We start from the raw sequence: 26,157 nt of genomic DNA, 5'->3' as shown, positions 1-26,157 counted from the left end.
TATACACTTTCTTACACGCTCGTAAATTGATAAGGAACAACAATAAAAAAATACGGAATTACGCTTTGTGTGTGTCAAGTCAACTCCCCATTATCAGGACGAGCACGTGTACGGAACGATTTGCAATTCGCCAAAATTCAAGTTGGAGCTGAGGCAGGCGCAATAAGCGCTACCGGCAAATAACAGCACGAATGTTGAATGCTACAAACGTGCCAAGTCAACGGAACGTAAGTATAAGAGAGGAATACAGGGAAATTTCAACATTTTGGGAAATTTTCACCAATAAGAAAATATTCTGCGAAATGTTAAAATTAATGAAAGTTACCAACTTTATTTCTGTTTTCTATTGAACAACACAACTGGCGAAGCATATCCTTTGGTGTTGATAGCACTGACAACTCAGTTAGTCGCTGGATTTACTATGAAAAGGACGACGGTAATTAAGGCGCGATTTAAATATAAAATAAATAATACATATTAACAATTAAAAAAACATTTTAAATATATTAAATAAAAATAATATCGCAATTTTTAATATTAGGTGATATGATATAATAAACTTAAATATATAAATTAAAATCACAAAAAAAATTAAAGTTTAATTAATTATAAAGACTTTATAGTAAGCGGTTTTTGGCGCGCTCCATTTAAAATTTTTATATTTTTATTATTATTTTTTAACTTCCGTTTAAAATGTTATATCCTGTAATGTCCTTCGTCAATTAATTTTAACCTCAATTCGTTCAAAAATTTAAAAAATAAATAAAATGACTTAAGCCGCATTAAACTGTAAATAAAAGAACGCATAAAGTACGAATTCGTGTACGTCATGTTGCAGTTGCAAGAAAAAAGGTTGCGAAAATTCCTGGAAATGAAGTATGCAACTTGTGTCCACATCAAAGGAAGCAGCGGAAATTAAAATTTGCATGTGAAATGAATTCGCTGCCTTAGCAGAAAAATAAAATAAATAAACCAAAAAAGTATAAAAAATAAACCCAAAACTACATAAAATCGCCACAGAAAAATATTGCTTTAAAAAAATCAGATAAAAGTCAAAAGATAAAGTTCAGTGTATTTTAAGATAGAAAGGATATTCGCAAATGTTTGTGGAAAAAAAGCGAGAAATTACCGCACATCGCCGCTTGCAACGTGTGAATTGTCAATAGTTGTTAGCATTGCAGTTAGCATTGCAGGCGATTTTGTACATAGAGCAGTGTTTGTGTGCAACTCTGCGTATGTCTGTCTGCATTTGTGTATTTAGCCTGCAACACACTCTTCCTGCCTGCAGTACAACAAACACGTACTGCAAACTTAACGCAACTTAACCCACCCAAACGTAGTGTGTGTGCAACTGAGTGTGTGCGCGCCTAAACGTATGCAGTAACGTAGTTGCATATTTTTATTGCACAACTCTGCGTCCTAACATTGCAGACGCTGTCGCTGCTGCTGTTGCTGTCACTGTCGCTGCCACTGTTGCTGCCACTGTCGCTTCCATTGCCGTTGCCGTTGCCGTTGCCGTTGCCATTGCAGCTCCTGTGCTTCGTTTCAGTAACATGCCGTACTCTTCGGGATTTATAGCTTATTCAGCAATCGTTTTGCTTTGTAGTTCCGGTAAGTGTACCAGCAGCAGCCAAAATGGCAAAAGAAATACATAACATCTGATACATTTGAACTGCTACACTAAATTCTGAATTGTATTTATATTCATAAGGGCACACATTTATATAAATATGCAGCATACGAGTGCTTCGTGATAACTGCAATTTCGGAAAATGCTTAATGTTGCTGATTACGTTTCTGAATATCTAAATATCTGAGTATCTGCATTTCAAAAATCTTGAATTTGTGTATTTAGCAATTCTTTTTTCGTTATCATTTACATTTCCATTAAAATTCAAAATTAGTGCTAGAATGCAGTCCATAACTATGAGGTTATCAGGAGTGGAAGAGCATAAAATCATTCACTGCATTCTGTGAGTTTCTCCAGTCTTTAGTTTTAGTTTAAAAAATTAAAATGGATAATTGAATACGTTCTTAGATATATGCAAATCTATTTAGGTCCCAGTGCTTTCTGGCCTTTAACAATACAGCAATGTGCATTTCAGGCCGGTTTCATATTTGTTAGTTTAAATTCAGTTTATCAGTGAATCAAACACCACACACACACACATAGATCAACTATGGGTACTTTAGAGAATCGACTAGATTGTGTTACTCCAGTAATTTGTTTACTCATATTTAAAGACTCTTTGAGATAATGCATGTATTCCTGAATTATAACTAATATAGTTCAGGAATATTGTAAATATAAATCACTTTAACCGATTTATTTTCTTTGATTCTTTTTGAAGCTACCAATATCAGTTTCTTATGATATATGAAGAAAGGTTTTCCTTTCATCCACACTAAGTCTAATTTTTCTTAATCCAGTTTCTTATGATATATGGTATGTAGAAAGGTTTAGCATTCATCTAAACTTAATCCAATATTACCAATTAGTGTTAGGCTAATAATATCAATTTTTAATAATTTATGAGAAAATGTTTTTTGGCAACTGCTAGAATTAACAATCAATTAGTGTTAAATAATTTCATAGTTATAACGTACATATAATTAAATCAAATAAATATATTTTCTACTCACCTAAAAGTAAACATTAAAAATTGATTAATAATTGAAATATAAAACGTTTTTATATAACAGAAAAACAGGATTAATAAGCGCGCGTAATTACTTCTAATTATCAAGTTTGATTCTAATATTGCAATCTGTTGAGCCACCTTCATAGATAAAAAGTGTTTCTCTCAGTTCAGTTACCTCAATAAATTGTAATACTGTACCTAATTCATTAAATCTTATTCCATTATAAGATATAAGTCGCGTAAGTGTTAATTTAGTAGACACCTAATAGATCACTTAAGGAGCTATTTAGTTTCTACACTACTAAGCTCCTAACATGTAGTTATACACAATCTCCTTCACTACCAACCTTACAGGATTTAAGGTGAATTCTCAGTTTTGTTACATTGCAATTCAACCTATATGATTAAAGACTATTTTTATTTAATTTCATGTAGTTTTAAAAGCCTTTTAGGTAAAAAATCCCTCCGAGGGTTTTGAATTTCGTTAGCTGATAAATTGCTTCTCTGTTTCTACTTTTATTTCTGCAACCCAAAGTCCATCAAAAAGAAAAATAGGAGCTTTATTTCGTAGTAGTATTTTGAAGTCCGTTTTCTTGTAAATCTCAAAACAAATTCAAACTATTTAATATCATTAATATTATTATATAGAAGTACGTTACAATATAATATTAACATTTCACATACTGAAGCTAAGGTTAAAACACCCCGTACTGAAAAGTTTTATATGATCTTCATAAACACAATCTGCAGTTTAATCTATTCTGAGAGTTTTTGGTGTCGATGGCAATTAATCCCTAGAGATGTTTAGATCTTCACTGTTATGATAGTTGTAGTGATAACTTTTCCCACAAAAAAATTAAACTAATATTATTTTTGGAATAATAATAGCAATAATTTATTTACGATATATGAATATTACGAATATTGAATGAATATATATTTTATTTAAATATTTTACATATTTATCCAAATGGAAAAGTGTTTAATATGTAATTTCATAAAGAGCCAACTGATTCATTTTTCTTTTTTTGCATTCAATTCACATTATTTATTCACCGGCTTTAATCTTTCACAACAACAGTTCGGCATAAAAACCTTTAAATGGAAAGCGTTATTAAAATTTTTCATTGCAATAAAATAATTCTCACATGGATTTTTAATCTTCATGCATTATTTAAAGCAGTAGCAGGAACGGCTTTCAATACTTCATGTTAGATTTTATCCAAACAGCAAAAAAAAAAAATTGGGAAAATGTTTATGGTCAAGCTGTCATTATTACCTTTGCTCTACTTTGGATCCTTTTTGGTTTCCTTTTTTTACTGCACGTCTAAATGCACACAGCACACAATGTCAACCACACTGACCCACTGAAGCTGGTTCAATAGGAATTCACTTGAGGCAATTGTATACATTACAATTGGTCCAACCGGTACGAAAAAAAGGACTAAACTCAATAAATTTACTTCTTCAGCTTTTTGCCTCGGGGGTAAATTTAACACAATAATTTGCACAATTTGTCAAAAGGCTATTCAGACAAATGACATGGCAGCACATAAAATGTTCCTTAGTATGTGTGTGTTGATATCCTTGTTATTATGTGAGACGTGTATATGTATGTGTATATGTGTGTAGGGGTAACATTGGCTTCAACGCAGCACAAAAAGGATATTCGCATTGACACATTTAGCAGCATATTTGCACGCAGGACTTTATTGTTTGCTCCTTTATTGTTGGCGACATTGCTTTTGTTATTTGTTTACATTCCTGAGGTTTCTGAGGACTCTGCGTTTTTATTTGCACTTCAATTGTATTTTTATGAATGATAAAAAGAGAAGATTTTCTCACAAAGCGTGTAGCAAATGACTGCAAAGTATTTAAACTTAAAATTTTTCTTTACATATCAAAACATTTATTTAATGCTTTACAGTTATTGAAATCTATTTAGACTTGAGGTATAAGAGACTGCTCTATAGGCATGATTCGTATGTACTAGACTTAGGGCGGACTTAGTATAGTTTCAACTACTACTGAAACCTTTCCTATCTGGTATCTCTAGTGACTAACACGTCAATGCGTAAGTTTTGCCAGATTAACATAATGCAACCTGAAATATAAGGAATGCAAATTATAGTGATGCTATAATTAATTATAGTGATTATTCTGGATATCACACCAACAAATATTTAATGTGAGAGCTGGCTTATTATTATGCTTCAAAAGTAAATAAATTTTTTATCAAATCGAATCTTAAATATCTCAATCAGGAAAACTCCATCATAGTAATTAAACTACAGTGCCCAGGCAAGAAATTACTTCTTAATTTAAGTTTAGACCTATTTTGCATATAGCGTTAATACGAATAAGCTTATTCTGAAAAATTGGTTAATACTCGTATTATATATCTAGCATTCATAGGAATCAGCTCTTTGAATTATCAGAGAAATTGATCATTATTGACTGTTGTAGTCCTTTTTGTTTTAGAACACTTTTATGGGATCTTTCTAATCACACCTTTCGTTGGTTTTTGATAACGACTTAAACGTCTCTGAAATTTATTTCATTTAGTATTTTAAATATAGATTTTCAAGATATTTATATATTATATTTATAAAATAGTAATATATTATTTATAGTGTAGATTTACTGTTATTAACATAAGGTATCTCACTTTATCTTAAGTCAATTGCGTTTTTTCCAACAGGTGTGTCATTCATCGAAACTAGGAGATATTTTGGTTGGTTAGAGTGTGAGATTTTCTATGTTTTTTTATAAACGGGCTTGTGAGATATATATTTTTTAACTTGAATATATGTAAACAGTTTTGGTATTATTAAACTTAATCCGCTTTTATGCCCATGATACCATAGAATTTTTATTAATTATAATTATTCTGTCGATTATATCATCACCAAATACGGCAGTGACATGAGGTGTTGAAATCAGGAAGTGAATTAATTAGGTTACTCTAATGAAACTTTGTTTTAATATATTTTAATGTCTTGAAAATATCAAAGTAACAAACGGAAGGTATTACACATATTAATATAATGCAATTAAAGTATGCTTTTTATATAAAATTATTTCAGGATATTGGACTAGACAAGTTCCGCGTTTTGCTTTTTGAAAATATACAAATTTACACCAAACTTAATAATGAATAATGTAAAATGAAGTATGAAGTATGAAGTAAATTACATTTCAGTAATAAATTTATTCAATTCAATAAAGATATAGTAACATATACATATAGATATATACACTTAACACATAAGTATATATAATTATAATATTGAAAAGGATAGCCATCCTTGAGTGTCTTATGATGAAATACTCCTTACGCTGAAAAGCAACTTTCATGGTATTCACGTGGAAAACCTTTTGTTGTCATTACTTCATATTTATTTTATATTTACTTTATACTTTTCCACTCGTCTAGACTAAATTAGTGGAATTAAAGTAATAATAGGTTTACGTAGTTCATGTTTTTGTTGGGGGAAAACATGTGTACATTCTGCTCTTTGTGCACCTTGAAATTGCGGCGAAATAGGTTAAGGGTTAAAGGTTTGAGTGTATCTACAAAAGCATTTTAATGTAATTTAAAAATAATTGCACGTAATTTGTACATTTACAAATGCAGATAATAAGCATAGGTATATAAGGCAGTAGGTATGTACTGTATGTATTGCTTAAGTTTTATAGCATAAAAGAAAAATAATTATGAAAATATAGAAATTTCAATCGAATTAAATTTAATTTATGAAAATATATCAACTGAATTTATGTGAAAAGTGAATTGTCTTGGCAGTGGCAGTAAATGTCTTTCCCTCATCACGGCCCTTACACATAACATAGCTCTTAGGTTTCACCAAAATGAATATATTCTATATATTATATTAGGGTTTGTATATCGGATGACGCCGAAAAATTTTATTGTCTCGATCGCCAGTTATGGTTGAGACGTCCGTGCTCCTTGGCTGCACGTACAAAACTACTTTAAGGTAATAAAATTATATCGTGAATGTTATGAGTTTATAACATTAGCAACACTTAAAGTTGTGTGCCACAAGTTTCCAGCTACTGGAAAATTCAAATTGAGTCAACTTTTTAATGTGGCACGGAACCGACAATTTAACGTGCGCTTTCATGAACATAAATTACTAATATTGCAGAATAAAATGAAAAACTGCATTCGATTGAAAGTAAAATTTTGCACTTTGCACTAAGACTTTCAACTCGACAGGACCTGCGAACATAATCAACACATGTACACAATGTTCCAGGCTTTAATGCAAGTGCCAAGCCAATTTTTGTCCAGCCTGCAGAGTTCAGAGTTACGTTTGCTTATATCTGTGGAAACCCCACTTGTTTGTATGTAAATGTATAAGTGAGTATCTGTGAGTTACTGTGAGTATCTGTGAGTGTTTGTTTATACGCACATAAAGTCCATATGGTTCGTTTCAGTTCAGTGTTTTATTGAAATTAAAATGCAAACTTTTTTGATTGTTTTCAAGTGCCTGCAAGCAAATGCAAATTTTGCTTTTGTGAAATAATATTTCATATCAAAACTAAAAATCAGCAGAAAAAATTGAAACATTTTTCTATAAAATGTTATAAAAATTTTATTTTATTATTTTATATGTTTTTAATAGTGAGATTAAATTTACTCTAACCAAAGTGCCTTTTTTCCTATATAATGCGAATAAAAATGCTTTAATATGTAAATGAACTATTAAGCATAAAGTACAGTGCTCTAATCTAATTAAGGACCTTAATTAACCACTTTTTTATATCTTTCATTAAATAAAAACCGAAATTTTTTAAAGTGATTAAATGTTGTTCAGGGTTTTTTCGTTTTATATCATAAATTTTATTCCCACTTAAGCTTCACTTATGCAAGTTTAATTTGCTTTTTATGGCATCCGCTTCAATTTTTTCTGTTTGCGTTTTATTCGCGTTTTATTTGGTTTTTGCTTGGCTTAAATCTCAAATTAAAAAATGCAAAATAACTAAAGTCCTTGTATCTGCTCCTGCGAGTGCACCGAATAGTTGTGGTCATAAACTTTTGTCTGCATTTAAGCAATGGTCACTTAGCGGTAGTTTTCGTTATGTTCACATGACCAACAAGGATGTGAGCAAGTTTAGATAAAAGTGCAAATGTACCCATGTGGGGTAAAGGACATTATAAACAAAATGTTTATAATTTTTGTTACCCACAACAAAAAAAAAATCTTTTTGTATTTAAACTGCAGCAAAACTTACTTAATTGTATTGTGAATCAGGGTAATTTAAGTCATTAGTAGGTTTCCAAGAGTTAATAGTTTAAGAGTTTTTAGTTTTTGTCTTTTATATTCTCATAGCATTAGTTTAGGTGATCATGCAAAGATAAGTAATTTAACCAAGTAAATACCAATACGATCCTTACCACTGTACTCCCCTGCAAGTGGCAAAGCCTGAACAGCTACGATCATCTGACAGCAAGTAACTGATTGAGGTGGCTAGCAAAGTATGACTCATGTCTGTATGTTGGGCCTTCTGACTCATTATGTTGCCGTAAAAGTTTCGAAGCAGATTAAAAATCATTATATGAGTTCTACTATGAGTAAGATTAGAAAAGTGCTACTCATCAGATTTGACATTTTGCGATACAACCGTAAGCTAAACATTTTAGGTTAAGTTATTAGTTCATAAGTGCATGACAAACACAAAACAAATGATAAGCAGTTTTCTCATCTCCGTCACAACTGTGACAAAACTTCATTGCAGAGAATATTTAGTCTCATCGTATAGTTTATAACCAAAGCTAGCGATCTCTTATATTTCTATATGAGGCATAATTTAAAAAATTATACTCTATTTTTTATGGAATATTTCCATTTCTTTTTCTCTATTTGAAAATTTGTCTATGAATATTAGTAATATCTTCTCGAGCGTTATGTGAGTGTCCCAGATTTCGTACCATCTCTTTAGATAATTTTCTTTGACTAAGAATTGTTTAGTTGAGTAGTGTTTCTCTTCAGAGAAAAAGATATTTTGTAATTCGATACATTTATAAAAAGACAGCGGTAACGCTTTATGGACCTTAGTTTTTTTTAAACACCCGTTAAATCTTGTAATTTTTGAGTTATATGGAGAGTTATATGGTGTTAATTTGAGCTAATTCTTGAAAGTCAATTCCATCCTCAATTTTCTAATTCAGTTTTTTTACAGATCATTTCGCTTGCAAGCGTGACTTTAAGCAATATCGCTAGTTAAGTAATAAAATGATATGAAACGAGACTCGAAAGATTGTGGCGGTCAAAGACTCTCACAATAGTCATTCGTGGTTTTCTTATCACTATAAGACTTCCAAAATTTAATTCAAAATTTTAAAATGCAATTTCTTCACAAATAAAATGGTTTCCATTAATTTGATTTCAAATTATTGCTTATATTAATGCTTCCAGAGTTAAAAGTTTGTTGTTTTTTTTTTTTTGGTTGCTTATCAATAATATTGTCTGCGTCAAAAATAACAATTAAACTGAACCAACAGACTCTCGTTCTTATGTATATTTGATACCAACTTCACTATTTATAGAAAAACAATTAATTTATTTTTGAGTGGGATATGACTTCAATCCCAAGACTTGATCTTTAACTTCATTTCTATTATACTGAACTCTTTTTCTTAAATTAATCACATTAAGTTCATTTTCCAACACTTCTTAATCAGAAAATATATGTTAAGATTTTGATTAATTACTTAGTTAAGTGTGGACTTTAAATAGAACTTTATAAAATAACTAATTAAAAAAATCGAACATGAAACCAAGTAGTTGACTTATTGATTATGATTTATTAATCAGTATAGAATTTATGATAGTCATTAAACACCTCTCAGCACTTCTGTCATTGTCAATAAAAGTCAATAAAAGTTAAAAATGAATGGCGACGAACACGCAACGAGCAATTCCTTACCGTCATGAGAATACGTAAAATTTTAAAATTTTTAATTAAAATCAATGACGAAACAGTAATTCAATATTTTAAATTTGCCTATTAATTTTAAGAAAATTTCCTTTATTGATTCAATGTCAATATTTGTTGTTAACTTGGCATAATTCAGCAAGAACGCACATGTAGAAGGAGCAGTAGATTGACATAATGATGAGCAAGACTTTAACATTAAAGAATCACTGTACACTGTACAGTGTATGCCGAAGGGAGTGTTTAAACTGGCGAATTATTACAGCATTTGCTTCTGTTGTTCGATTTACTGCCGTCTGCTCTAGATAATATTATGATTTTTGTTTAATGGCAGACATTTCACTTTTGTCTGTGTTACCTAAAATACAACAATAAATTTCATTCTATTTTTTTTTTCTTTGTGCTATTTTACAGTCATTTAGCTAAACACCCTCCTACCTCCAAAATGTTAACAATGCTCCAAATAATGTCATAACCGCAATTTTATGCAGTATTTGCGCTCATAGCAAAGCCTCAAAGTGATTTGTACATTAAAGCCTTAACCGCCTACTATGTGTATATGCACGCATACTTGCACACGCAAAGTTAATAATAAGGCTGACACAATAACAACAATAATAAGAACAACCACAGTAACAGGACTTGAACACAAAGAACAGGCATGACTTTAATTTCAAACCGCATAACAACAACAAGTTACGAGTACATTAGATGTTGGCTTTTGACACAATAATGTTGTGACAATAAATCACTTGGATTTTGGTGTTTGCTTCATTTGATTTGATTTCGTCATTATCGTCACGATTATAGTTATTATTCCGATTGTCATCATTAACAATGACATTTGTTGTATTTGAAATGTTAGTTGTCTTTATAATTGGACAGTTTAAACAATTGGGGGTGTGGCAGTCAAATATAATTTTGTTTTTACTTTTAGTATAACTCAATAAAATGGAATTTAATTAATGTGTGCGTAATTGGAATATGGCGAAAGGGTTAATGCCCGAAATAAAATATTTGCTCCTCAAAAGAATTAAAAAGAATTAACATATATATAAAATTAAAATATATTTAAAAACTAAGCAAATAAAGAAAAATAAAATAAAAAGTTTAAAAATAATGTATTCTTCATCACCTCCAACCGCTATTTAAAAATGAAAGTCTCAATCCAAATAAATCGACCGTCACTTCTATATGGATGTGTGGCGTTCAGCAAGTCCTCAAACACTACTATTCGCCAGCTAGAAATTACACAAAGCCAGGCGCTGAGAAGACTTTTCAAGGTACTATGATACATTAGGACGAATAACATCCACAGGAACCTCAAGATTGATCCGATCTAAAAATACATAAAGGACATTGCCCTAAAAGTATTTACGAAAACTGCCATTATCGTTATCGAATTTTAGAATGGTTCTAAGCTTCTCAGGGGGGTATGCAGCTCTGAGGTCAGTTATTTCTTAGTCTAATGAAGTGGTAAACAGTAATCCAGTCAAGGCGTAGGGAGGTTTTGAAGAACCTCGCAGTTAATAGAGAGTAAAAGTGTTCAAGTGCATTAACTCAATTAACCTCAACATAATTATACCAATTTAAGTCAAAAAAATAAATTTTCAATCTATTAAAAAAAAATTAGTAAAAACAGTCAGAAGAAATATTGTTTAAATATAATCTTTACCCATTAAAATCTTTAGTATAATAATAAAACTAATTACTTAATAAAAGCACTTATGAAAAAATATAATTAATATATATGTATAAATAAAAATATATATATATTTCACAGTTAATAGAGAATGCATAACTCTTATTAAATAAAAGGAAATGTGCATACGAGTTTAAAGTAAGAAAAAAAAAAATTGAAAAAATGGTTGCCTGCAAACAAAAATGTAATTAAGAGACTAAAGCTTTGAAAGGAAAAATTACAAATCAAACTACTTCTGTTACTCTTGCCAGCTCCACTACATAACAGCAGCTTTACTCCAGCTCCCACGTATCTATATACCATACACGCTTTCCCCATTAAAAAAAATATAAGAAACATTCCTTTTTTTTTTTGCATATGCATCAAACTTTTTTGTTACTTTTCCCAGTCAGGCTACGATATCCTCTTCGTTCGTTCTAAGCACTGAAAATTTTTTCATTTTTAGCATTTTTTGCTCGTTCCTTAATTCTGATGCGAGCTGCTCTGTGGGAGCAGCTGTGGGAATAATGGTCAACTTATATCTTCGCTTAAGCTCAAATTACCAAATAAGCGCTTATCTCTTCTATTTGTTCTAAGGTAATTTTCATTATCCTTTGTTGTCTTTGTCAGGTTTTCTTTGTTTCCCTGGACTTTGAATTGAATTTTGATCGACGATTCTGTCCTTTTCAGGATATGTCAACTTGTTCAGTAATTTTATTGAAGTTTTTTGAAAGGTTTGTGTATCAATTACAAACAAAAGCTTAATTCATTATTAAAAACTTTTTTACGTTTTTTTAATTTTACTTTAATTTAAATTATTTTGTTTTCCATTCCACATTTTCTTTAAATCTATTTAATTCTTCTTTATGGCTTTTATTTCATACTATTTCATTTTGTTTTATAACAGTAGTATTTTACAATTAATTGCATTTAATTATTTTTTATTTTTATTAAATAAATTATTTGATACATGCCTTCAAACCCCTAGTGTTTTATTTTAATAAAATATAAAATTTACTAAATTTTACATTCATTTAAATTTTTACTATTTTTACTATTTAGCTGTTGGTGGTTTTGAGGTCATGAAAAATTTAAAATTTGAAATTAATTTAGTTTCATTTTGCTAAACCAACTCGAACCGAATTTTATTATATCCATTAAACCATAATCAACTTACAACTACAGCAATGCGAATATACGAAAAACAAATCCGCTCCAATATTTTAACCGGCAGGAAAAAAATCCTTTCATAAAAAGAAACTCCACTAAAATGAGTTGTTGACTTGTTTTCATGGTGTCGCCAGCAAGTCTGACGCCAGTAAAGTTTTCATCCACTTGGTCATATCAAACACCGCATGAAAAAAATTTCAATTTTTTTTAATGTGTTTTCCGTATTTTCCATATATTTGTACTTGCACAAGCTCGTCTATATAATTTTTTGCCCTTTGTCAACTGTAGCAATAATAACAAAATTTATGCGATTTTATGCCAAAAACGGAAAAGCCATCTATGAAGGCGTCCTCACTGCCGGAGAACTCAAGAAATTTTCCTAAGCTAACATCGGAAAATTGTGTGAAAAACAGTTTTTACATTTATTATTGTCTGCTTAACGCCAAAAAGTATGCTATTAAATTGGCGTCTAACCGGCTGCGAAGGGGAAGACTTAACAAACAGCCACGATAAAATAGCACAACTGAATAGACGAAATTCGTAAAGGAAAACTGTATTACAGCAGCCCGAAATGAAAAAAATTGCGCAAAGCAAAACAAACAATTTAACGGAAGCAAATTTCAAAAGAAAACTATACGAAATTATCCTGGTACGGTTTGCAGTCAATGAAACCATCCAAAGGACTACGTAAGAGGAGGACGGTGTTGATATTTTCAATTCGTCATCAATTTGGGTTATACAGCTAGTTTTTGTTTTTATCTTTTATTGCAAAATTGCCAAATGCATTTCATTTATTTATTGTCGTATAATTTCCAGCTTCTCGATGGATATCGTTTTAGCAATTCGAGTAAACATGGACATGGAATTGGGCCAGGCGAAGACTACGTGGCGCCACTTTCGGTTATTTGTATTTTTACACATCTGCATCGTCTCTACTTAATTTCAGTTTTTGCCACTTTTATGGGAATTTGTATTGGCTTTAATTACGAGTGTAAATATATGGAGTCCATAAAGAAAATTTGATTTTTTATTGTTTTATGTATGAATAGAATCTTAAAAAAACTTAATATTAACACAAAGTACGTAAATGAGATAAAATGTTTTAACAATTTTATATAATCAAGCATAATAGTAACTCCAGTTGTTAATGCAACTTAATGTAAGATTTGAAAATCGTTAATTATTTTTCTAAATATTGGTTCTTTTCAAATGATATATTCATGAAATAAGTCTATCATTTTATTTTTTTTCACTTTGTAATACAATCTCATTAATCTCTTAGATTCTACAACAATAATTAAGCAATATTTATTACTCTGTATTATATTATTGCTGTCATAAATTTATGGGATTAGATTAGATTTTTAAGATGGGTTGGGAACTTGTCACCGCGTCATTGCATCCTTAAAGGATTATTGTAACATACCCACTTCAGTTCCATAGACGAGTAGCAGTTGAGAATGCCAATATGTCTTTTGTAGAGATGTTGCCTAATTTCGTTCTAAGCGGATAGGCAGTGGATAAGTACCGAAGTCTGATTGTGCAAGGCTATCACAGTGACACAAAGTCTGTTCTGCTGTTTCCTCTTCTTCGCAACAAAGTCTGCACCTATCGTCTCTAGTAATACCTAGATTTGATAGATGCTTTTTAACTCCGCAGTGTCCAGTGAGAAACCCTGTGACAAGTCGGATACCAATTCTGTTCAGCATTAGTAGCTCCCTAGTTCTGGCTTTTGATCGAAACGGCATAGATTCTTTAGCTTGTCTGTATTATCCTAATCAGTCTGATATTTATGGGATACATTTATTACTTTGGATTGACAATTTCACACTCTCTCTCTTTTCTTGTCATAATCTTCTGCTAGTGTAGTATAGAGCCTCTACAATCTCATTATAACAGAAACAGTTTTTGGTTCTCAGCAGATGTCACTTTGAAAAAAATTGATTTTTTCATTTCGTTGGCCATTTAACTCGCCCTGCCAAATTTGAAGCTGAGTCAATATGAATTAGACAACTGATCCTAAGCTGTAGTTGGCAAACTTTTAGAATTATGATTTGATAAAGCCATAAAACACTTTAAAAATAATTTTTTATGAAAGATTAATGCAAAATAATTATTTATAAAAGTATCTTTTTGAAAACTACTCCACTCACTACTTAATAATTAATAATGATAATATGGTTATAGTAAACTTTCAAATAGTTTTTATGTTTCATATCAGCTTTATGTTGAAAATACTCATTAAAAAAATAATGTTTTTACTTTTAATGCATCTGCTTTAATCTTAAAATGAACAATTGTTGTAACAAAAAACGTGAAATAAAAAACCTGAAACAATCAGTTTTAACATTTTTAAATAAATTTTTTATTGTGAACAAAAGATACAAAACTGAACTGAACTGAACTGAACAGAACAGAACAGTAGTTGTTTATATGTTTTGCTTACACTTCACACATTCGTCTGTAGACACAGTATTTTATGTAAATAATAATTGAATTCAATGAACGTGCACACTTTCGCAAATAAATCCATTTGCCATTATTGAAAAATTAAAATGAAATCGTCGCATTGATTTTAAGCAAATTAATAATTTCCACTTATCCATTTTTTATTTCGCAGGGATTAAGGCGAGTTGGGAAGAATGGTGGACATATGATGGCATATCCGGTAAGTTTAAAAAATTATTACAATAACAAAACCGAAAAAAACAACATTAAAAATATAAAAGAATAATGCTGATGTTAAAAATTTAACATTTTTTAAAGTGAAAGGGTACAAATGTATAAAAATTAAAGGCAAAAATCACTGAACCACATTTAAGCAATTTAATTGTCAAAATAAACATCACCTCAAACCAGAATTTGATGGAAAGCATGATGGTAATCATACCTATCAGTTCCCTTTTAAATCAACATCAATCAAATTGACAGTTATTAACATTGTCAAAACATGAAATACACCAAAAAAAAGGAAAAAAGAAAATATGTATAAAATTACAAATATCAAAACCAACAATTTAACCACACATCATTTAAGCTCACTGCACAATGTGGCCCACTAAAATGGCTAAAAAATTTTGTAACATTTAGTAACGAGCCGCCGCACCGTAAACGTCGTCCTGCATGACGCCATTATGAACCTGGCGCATAGCTGTCATTTCATTTCATTTGACACGACATGAGACCTGTCGAAAGGTTCAGAAAAAATACAATTACAAACATTGCATAAAAAATTAAATATTTTTTTTTTCGTAGCACAAAGAAGAAAACAAAAAGTAGAAGTAAATTTTAAAAATGGCTTAAAAATATAAACGATACAATAATAAAAATCACTGCAACACAGCAATAACTGGCAATGTCCAACAGTGCGTATGAGTGTTGCCATTTGCATGAAGGCAGGGCGAATGGTTACTGTATAACTGGCTTGCATATGTCAGACATCGTTTGCTGTGTGTCTAGCAAGCTGAAGTGTGCAGATACAATAAAAAATTGCAACAGAGTTATAGGGAAAAAAGCAACAAATATATAAAATCATTAGCAACTGCAACACCACCGACCTGCAGTGATTGCCAACAAAATTGCTACTCGTTTGTGGATGTGTCTGAAAAACTGAATACGTGTTTGTCTTCACTTCTGTTGAAAAGTGTATTTTGTCCATTATAAATCGAAGTATTATTTTAATACTGAAATCTGAAATCTGAAATTGAAACAAAGAAATTGTTTATGTACAAGGATTAAAAACACTAAAAATTTATAGCCAATGAATTTTTCGAAATTAAAGCATACGCATTTATATTTTTATTTATGTTTAATTCTAAAGAATTTATGTGAATTTACTATTACGTTTTGTTGGTATATATTCTCATTTACTTAAAATATTAATTGACATTTTATTTATATTAGGACCTAGCTTTTGGGGCCTTATAAATCCACAATGGAACATGTGCAACAAAGGACGTCGTCAGTCACCAATAGACGTTGTGCCAGATAAATTGTTATTTGATCCCTATTTGCGACCGTTGCACATTGATAAGCACAAGGTGGGAAACATCAAAACCACTTCAAAATTATATATATTTATAAAACTTATTTTAACTATTGAGTTTAAAAGCAAAATACAAGCAAAAAACAATAATTTTTAATTATATTCTCAATAGGTTTCCGGTACACTATACAATACAGGTCAATCACTCGTCTTCCGTGTCGACAAAGACACAAAGCAACACGTAAATATATCTGGCGGTCCACTCGCGTATCGTTATCAGTTCGAAGAAATTTACATACACTACGGCACTGATAACAGTCGAGGCTCGGAACATTTTATACAGGGTTACAGTTTTCCGGGTGAAGTAAGTGGCTTGGCTTATGCCTATTCTATTTTTTATTCTAGCAGAAATAATTTAATTGTTTTTAATAAAATATCCGCACAAACAGATACAAATCTATGGTTTTAATAAGGAACTGTATCATAATATGTCAGAGGCGCAACATAAGTCGCAAGGCATTGTAGGACTGTCTTTGATGGTACAAATTGGCGAAACGCCAAATCCCGAGTTACGCATCATCACCAGCACATTTAATAAAGTTCTGTACAGAGGTGAGTAAATTGTGGGTACTAGTTCATATAAAGGTATTATTATTATTATCGTCTATGAGCTCACGTTCAGCGCACATTTGTACAAAAGCAATTTTTCTTTTTAAAATTAATAAATTCTTGCTTCAATTCGCATTGTTATCGTTGCCATTTTTCCTTACGTGCCACGTTTGTAAGTTCGTACGTTTGTACGTTTTTACGTTAGTACGTTTGTATATAAATAATAATAACAAAGCACTTTATTTCCGGTACATGAAATACCAAGCAACACGTTTCGAGTTGCACTTTCCCGTATCCTGTGCTTATTTTCATTAGTTGGTGTGCTTTACATTTCATTCAATAAAGCGAAAAAAAGAAAATTGCGAAAACTCTGCAAAAGTCGAAAGCAAATTTACTTTAAACGTGGAGTTTGCATTGGAATGCAGGTGCAGTGCACAACCCGGTTGGCGCATGCATTACTACAGTTAGTACGGTTAGTACAGTGGATTAAGGATATCAAGCAAGATTATAAAATATGTGCTCTAGTATTTAATAATGGTTCAAAAATATCCATTTTCTATGCCGCAATAAAATTACATTAATAATTTTTCTTTACTTTTGGTATATATTAGGCAAATTATGGTTCTACCAGTTCATTAAGGAACTCGAAAATGCATAAACAATATCATATATCGTGAAATCAGGACTACTAATTTATGAAAGTTTGGAAAATATGTGACTGCCATGAAATTTACTTAATAGAATATTTTTAAAATAATATAAGATTTAAAATGGTAATAGTAAAATTTTAATGTCAGCATAAAGAATTGATCACACAAATGAACATCATTCTTCAGGTCAAGTTGTTGTAGTAATCCAAGTTATTTATTAGCCTATACAACTTATAATAATCCGGTGTATCAGAATATTATAGTAATCCAAAGGACTTATTAGTCTATACAATCGCACAATATACTGCTCATCAGCATATTAAAGTAATCCAAGAGACATAAGTCGTATTAGCTCTATTGAATTTATTAGCTCCTTATGTTGCTTTACATAAGCGTATAGGCAATTTCGAAATTTTAATGTAATTTAAAAATAATATCTTAGCTGTTTGACGGAACATTCCGTCTTGAGCGGGCATATTGACCAATTAGATGCTGCTTTTGATGGCTACGGTCATGGTGTGAATCAGAGAAGAAACTGAAGTCAGTTGCTCAACTGCTCTATCACTACCCGTCACTCACTTCCATTTTTGGTTCTCCTTCTTTAAATATCCGTCTTATACCTCTAATAAAGGCATTGAAGATATTATCTGTTATATTAACGCAACAAAGTAATTCTCGATCCGAAGTAAAGACATATTTACTTAAGCACTTTAAAACAATTTAAAACATTTAATTTAAAACAATGTTACCACAGTGGGTCCATTTTCAAAGCTTAATTGATTGCCGTTTTTGAACGAGGCAGGCTAATATTATAAAATGCAACAAAATTTACCAAAAATATTCAAAACTTTTGTACCACTGTCAAAAACATCCACTAAAATCTGCAACACTCATGGATGTAAAATGGCAAACTAATCTCAGTATTCAAATATGTTTATCATCGATTCAATTTACTGCATCAACTTGTGATTTCAAAGATTGAAAGCTTGTCCACTAAGTTTACATAGCGCTGTATGACGACTTGATTTGGTTCTTTATATTTTTAAATCAATTAACTTAATAAAGTGATGAATCACTTTATGATACTAAGGGCTATAATTCCTCCATGATAATCTTTTTCAAATACACCTGATTTGGAACACCTATGCTGCAAGAAGCCGTGGAAGATCACAAACCATATGGTATAGTACAGTTTTTACATTTTATCGATAGCGATTATTAGGTGGCAATAGATTATATTGAAATTTATTTGTGAAATCTTGAAACTCGTAGAAAGTAGTACGGAAATAATAATAGAAACAGTAATTATAGAAAGCACAGTTAGACATGTTACAAACTTCGAATATTAATACAGCAGATAATAAATAATAAGTTCGTATACAAATTCAGACAGAAATTTAAACCTAATATTGAAGAGAAAATACTAGATATCTGATCACCTCCTAAATAGTCTTAGCCTCTACACAAGAAGTAATAACTGAAAGCAGGCGGCCAACACACTAGTATTCTCTAATGCCATTTATTGCACTAGATAAAAAAAACAACTATTTTATATTAACCAGTTAAATTACTCATCACTTAACGTTCGTTAAAGGCTCCCAAATTGTAAGGGCTGAATTTAACCAAGCTATACATACAAATAAATAGTTAGAAACGAAAATAGGTCACCACAATGGGCCGAAAATAGTAATTCTATTCGTAGACTATTCCAATCACTTCTTCAATCAACCAATCGAAGCAAAAATGTGTATCTACTTTCTTCTCTTTTGTGATTTTTTTTTTATTTATGTATATATGTAATTATTTATCTTTATGATATCCAAAACATCATAATGTTGATAGGTTACCGGAGTTTTGGCATTAATTACAGCTTATTTCTTTTCTTCAAAAAGATTATTCTCGTATATGTATAGGTAGATTATACTTTTTCTTCATTACTTATTATTGAAGTTCTTCGCTATTATCTTGAAATTATTTTTGTTTACTATATTCTAGCTAGAAATTATAGGTCTTAACATGCGAGGTTTGGTTAGGTATATTATAGTATAAATGTATTACAACCCTTGTGTGTCAATCCTCATTCTTCCTCTTTCTTAATATGTCATCCTTCTGTTACACGATTTTGTTCGGTCTCGTCTTCTCCTATTATACTATACTACAATTTTTAGACTTCATGTTTTTATTTCTTTATAAGTCCTTCTTTAGTATTTTTATCTTTGACTACATTTCGCCACTTCTTCTTAACAAAAATTTGCTGAAAAACTATTCTATTCACTTTTTACTTGCTCTTCTTCATTTATTTGGTTATATCTTGTATTTTTTCGGAATATTCAGGACTAAAGATTTACATTTTTAAACCTGCTTATATATTTTTATCCACTTCTAAGAAAAATTTCTGCCGAAATTTTCTAACGAACTACAAGTATTTTTTCACAAGAAATAATATTATACAATCCTTGTACTTCCTTAAAGCAAGAAAGCCATAAAACTTTAAATGTTTGCTTTGCTTCACTTCCGCGGTATTAGTGTGGCTTTCTTAATAGCGGAAACGGATATAATGGCAAGCAGACACGTTGCTGTTGTTGTCGTTCGCGTCGTCGTCGACATAAGTTTGAGGCAATTTGGCATGACGCTGTCCTGGTCTATGTCGACGGCATCATTTATGCAACTTCAACTAGCCTGGCCAATTCTGATTTTTTCCAAATTCGTTAAAGTTTCCGCCCAACAACAATGCAAAGTCAAGTCGAAGCATAGCATAAAATCATAATTTTATGTTAGTTTTTCTATGCAAACTATGGATTCGACTTAAATGCAAAGGATCATAATTTCTCCTCAACTCCTGCCCCTGTTGCTTCAGCGCTTTTACCATATTTGCTACTACGACAGAAAGAAAGTAGAAAGTTTTTCGCGCAATTACCGTGTTATTTTATTATGAGTTATTTTATTGCACTTTGGCAGTGCATAATTTTGGACTCAGACACACAAACGAGTGTCTGTGTAATGCGAACATAACAATTACTCCTGCTAAATGTCAGTGGCAGCAAGAAGCTTTTTCACTGTCCTCTAAATTAATAGGAAAACACATTCTGATTAAATTTACAGAATGTGCAAAAAATTATAAAAAGCAATATTTTTTTCTTATTCTTTTAGGTTTTTCAACACCGATTAGGCACATATCAGTGCGTTCATTGTTGCCAAACACGGATCACTACATCACATACGAAGGCTCAACTACACATCCTGGCTGCTGGGAGAGCACCGTTTGGATTATAGTTAATAAACCTATTTATATCACTAAACAAGAGGTTAGTAAAAATATACAAATCCTAACTACAATATTAATCACTCAATGATCTGTGACAAAAAAATTTAATTAAAACCAAACGCTGTGCATAATTATATCGCCAAATAATTTATAACTAAGCTTGTTTTAATTATGTTATTATCGCTTTAACCGTAGCCACTGTAAATTTTCATTATAACCAACCTTTTTAATACCCTTCGCACGCAAATTTCGAAAAATAAACGAATCGTGGTGACCCACCATATAACACGATAGCAACCTCAGATATATTCTACATCATTAGAGTATACACCATTATTATGCTGTAGGCATGACTCTTATTCGATATGCTGTGCCAATAATGATTTCTTTTAGTTAAAATCGTTTTTTCTACCAAAGACTTAATTGTGACCAACTAAATCCCAAATAAGGTTTCAATCTATGAAAATAAAAGTCGGTCTCTTAAATTGAATGGTTGATCCGGTCTTGTAGGACTGTCCGCGTACTCATTATTATTTATTTATTTGTGATTACGGGTCCAATAAAGTACTATTCTGTTTTTGTTAACCAGTTAATATAGCATACCGTGGTAGATCACACATATTTCTGAAGAAAGCCTCGTGGAGACCAATACTTCAATTGTTTCTATCTGTGTTAATTTACGGAAATCTATGGCGATCGATGTAGATCTGTATAGGTCCTAGATCATGTGATCAATTCGATTTCACTTAGGGCGAAGAATTTCAGTGACTCCTATTTCACTGAATAATACCATATTTACTTAATCTGTATGAAGAGTATTTTAGTTCTGGTAATGCCAAAGCTAACTTCTTTATTTAGTTTGCTTGAGTGTGGCGTTTTAATTTAATATTAGTTGTGTCAGATAAATAATTATTTAATTACCTTGTTAGCCACAAAATTTTGTGCAAATTTCGTATTAATTTTGCAACAAATTGAATTTGCAGTATTTTTGATTGCATTTCCCGGAATTATTCCGTGGCGGTCTCAAGCCACACAGATGCGGTAACGGAAATCAATTTAAACCGTTTTCATATGCACTATTTTAAATGGTAAAAATTATGTATTAATTGTGCACTTCATAAGCAATTAAGGACCTTTCAAAAAAAAAAGGTCACTTATTTTATATGTGTTTAATTGCAGTTCATTTAATTGTTCCTGTTAAAGTTTCGACATATTTCATTTACAAGCAATTAAGTGCTAAGTGGTATTAAATTGCTCAAAAGTGTTTATATGGGTTTTTTTTAAATTAATTATGAATTGATAGTAGGTAACTTAAAAAATTTTTTTTTAATTTTAATTGCATATATATGAATAACTAAAAATCAGGATATTTTATTTTTACGAATACCATCTTATATTGCAAGCTTTTTTATAACTTTAAAGCTATGCATCTTTAAAGCATTTTTTAAATAGAAGTTCACATCTATCTACCAATTATCAATTGTTTATATTAAAGTAAAGTTCAATATAGACAGTTCAAATAAAAAAAACTTTCTTATATACTTAGAAGAAAAAGTTTTTTATTTAGCAAAAAGTTTTTATCTTTTACAGTAGATCAATAAATATTGTATCTGTAAATAACTATTAAAACTAAATAAGTGTCATGCTACTAATAATTAAAGAGAATTATATATATTTATTTTGTATTTTAATAATTTTTTTAGACTAAAATTATATCAGTTAACTTTTACGAACTACCATAGATCAGTAATGATAAATCTATATCAAGAAATTTTCAAAACGTAACTTCAGTGTGACCGAAAAGTTCCGGAATTTTAAATAAAACGCAAAATTCTTTATCTTCATCAATATTTATTTTATCTCCTTCAAAATATGCTCCATTAGAAGCGATACACAAATGCCAACGTTTCTTCCAATCATCAAAACATTTTTTATAGGCGCTTTCCGGTATGGCTTTGAGTTTCCTCTGCGAATTCTGTTTTACGTCTTCTATGGATTCAAAACGCGTTCCTCTGAGTGGTAATTTGAGTTTGGGAAACAGGAAAAAGTCACACGGTGCAAGATCAGGTGAATACGGGGGCTGTTCGATGGTATTTATTGAATGTTTGGCCTTAAAATCGTTGATAATGTTGGCTCGGTGCGAGGGAGCATTATCGTCATGAAAAATCCATGAATTATCCTTCCACAATTGAGGCCGTTTACGGCGGATATTTTCACGCAAACGTCTTAAAACAGTCAAATAATAGGCTTTATTGACTGTTTGTCCTTCAGGGACGAATTCATGATGCACCACACCACGAATATCGAAGAAAACAATCAGCATTGCCTTGATTTCGAGCGCTTTGGCGTGGGTTTTTCGGTTTCGGCTCGTCTTTTCTCTCCATTCCGATGATTGGTGTACCACTCATAAACTTGAGTTTTCGATAAAACTGATTCCCCATAAGCCTTTTGTAGCATTCGCAACGATTCTGCACACGAAATTTCGTTCGAAACAAAAAATTTGATGCAAACTCTTTGTTCAATATTTTTTTCCATTGTTTTTTTCGCAACGCACTACTGAGGTGAACTGGTTTCAACAGCTGCCGTAAACGAACTGTCTGACAGATCGCGCTCATTTTTGGCATAGTAATTAAGGACAGTGCTGCCAAACTACATAAACTTAAAATATCGAAAAATATACAGCGCGCGAATTTTAAATGAGAATTTCCGAAAACTTTTCGGTCACAATGTACTTGTACTGTACTATTTTATTTGCAGTTATATCAACTCAGACGACTGATGCAAGGTTCAGAGACTTCACCGAAAGCTCCATTAGGCAATAATGCGCGTCCTCTACAAGGACTTCATCATAGAACAGTAAGAACTAATATAGACTTTAAGAGAAACAAGGTAAATATAAAATTATTTAAAGTCTTTATTTTATATTTTTCTAATATCTTATAAGTTTTTATCAACAAATAAAAAATACTAAGAATTTAAAAGATTTTTAAAAAGAATTAAGTGACTATTACAAATATTTCAAATTAAATACTAGACGCATCATAGGATTCATATAGTCCATATATATAGATAATTAATGTATAGAATGGATTTGTTTTATTAAAGAATGTGACAGAAATATAAAAAATATGTCTTAAAGAAATGTAATTTAATATAGAAATCTTCATAAAATCAATTCTCATTACTTACGTATATTTCTTCTTCTTATTGCATTGCAGAATCAAAACTCATGCCCTTCCATGTACAAGGATATGTATTACCGAGCGAATCGCTGGTCACCGGATACAGGACTTCTAATTCGTTGACCGCACTATCTTCACAAAGAAATGCCGAGACGGATCCGCAGCAGTAGCAGCTACCAAAGTAGCCACGAAAGCAACAACGATCATAAAAACTATAACAAATTTAAATTATTACTATTATTACTATTAAATATAGTAGAAGTAGCAACAAACGAAAAATTTTTTACAACAAATTAAAGATGACAGGAAATAAATTAAAATCAGAAGCCGGAAATGTGGCAAAACTAAAAAATATAGAGGAAGACTTTAATTTCGTCATCTTCGCAGACAACTTCGAAATGCAGACCCAGGCTTCTGGTGTGTTATTGCTTGCTTTACTAATCAAATACTAAGCCAACTTGCAAAATATTTACCTATAAGCATTTTTTTATTATAAACAATTGATTTTTTTAAATTAAAAAGTAATAAGTATATTTTATTTAAAAAAAAAATTATAATTATTATTATTTGTTACGGAATTATTTTTTAAAAAGAAAATTGTATAAATCGTATAATTTTATTACAGTTTAAACATCATAAAAATCAAAAACAAATTTAATAAATATGTATAACCGCAGTTAAGTAAATCATTTGTTTAGATGCAATATATTTATATAAAATATATATAAATAAATAAAAATTATATAAAAAAGCCGAGAACTGGTTGGGTGGACAATAAATATTTAAACAAAAATAGCGAAATATATTGTATTTAACATAAAACATAAATTTAACGCAAGAAATATATAAGCTAAACATATTGAATATATATGAGTAAAGCAGACAGCAAAATATACTAATGCGTATATAGCATGTTCGTTGTAAGCTAATATATAACCTCAAATACTTAATCAAAATTATACATATAATTAATACTTATCTTTATAATTGTGTTTACTCCTTGAAAATTTTTACTTTCCATTGCTATGTAATAACATAATGCTGGATACTCATACCGAAGTCTATTATCCTACATATAGAGACGATATACGTCGTGCTTAGTTTTAAGTACTAGATAAAATAAATTGTATTAACTATTATTTTTTTTATGAAAATTAATCATAAAATAGAGAATATATATTTAAACCAAATATGGTTATCCTGGCTAGGCTAGTGTTGTAAATGCTACAGAATTTATTTTGCTATTATTGTTCTGTCATGGAAGAGCTCAATTGTAGAATGTGTTGTCAGCTGTGGAATTATTTTAGCTACCACGATATATCAAGAATAGGAGCAATTATTTGTATACATATGATTCTATGTGGTTAATTATATTAATAATTTTTTATTTTAATATAGCAAATTAAATTATTACATATATAAATGTATTTGTAAACTAAATTGATATATTTATATATATATTATTATATATATATATACATATGTACCAAGTATATACTATGTATTTTAGTTAATAATGAATGTAATAAAGTTAATGATCACTTGTGTAAAATGCAATAAATATTTAATAAATAATGTATTCGTATATAGTCAAAACTATTACATATGTATGCAAAAAATAAATAAATTTAAAAATATATTGTATAGTTATAAGTTACATATTACATAAAAATATTAAAAAATAATTAGTGTATGCAAATAAATAAGAATGATTATAACAAAACTAAAACTTGAAGCTTTTTTATAGAGATTTTTATATTTTTAAAAATCATTTATAGGCGAATTATACTAGTTTACCTAAAAATATTTTAATCCAAAATATTTCAATCCGCTGATTAAGCCATAATCAGTTCGAATGATTATGAATGCATAGTATTCAACATATAGATAGATATGAATTCTTTTCTTCTGATGCATAAAGTATCTTAATGTAGTAGTAATGTTTATATTTCCATTAAACCTATTTCAAGTTGTTTTACTCAATCATTATTAGGAATATTTTTAGCAGGA

General features: G+C 30.3%; 1 protein-coding gene across 1 annotated transcript; it reads left to right on the top strand.

Annotated features, from left to right (window-relative positions):
* The first annotated feature begins 709 nt into the window (after positions 1-709).
* On the top strand, positions 710-24,405 carry LOC119674957 (carbonic anhydrase-related protein 10). Its single transcript, XM_038086117.1, has 8 exons — positions 710-1,611; positions 15,077-15,124; positions 16,360-16,496; positions 16,614-16,805; positions 16,891-17,053; positions 20,851-21,005; positions 23,723-23,854; positions 24,184-24,405. Exons 1-8 carry the CDS (start codon positions 1,554-1,556, stop codon positions 24,268-24,270), a joined length of 972 nt encoding a protein of 323 aa, XP_037942045.1. The 5' UTR covers positions 710-1,553; the 3' UTR covers positions 24,271-24,405.
* The last annotated feature ends 1,752 nt before the right edge of the window (positions 24,406-26,157 follow it).

The sequence above is a fragment of the Teleopsis dalmanni genome, chromosome 1 (genome assembly GCF_002237135.1).
Source record: "Teleopsis dalmanni isolate 2A chromosome 1, ASM223713v2, whole genome shotgun sequence".
Classification (NCBI taxonomy): domain Eukaryota; kingdom Metazoa; phylum Arthropoda; class Insecta; order Diptera; family Diopsidae; genus Teleopsis; species Teleopsis dalmanni.
Note: the sequence above shows the minus strand (reverse complement) of the source record. Positions and strands in the feature narration are given on the sequence as shown.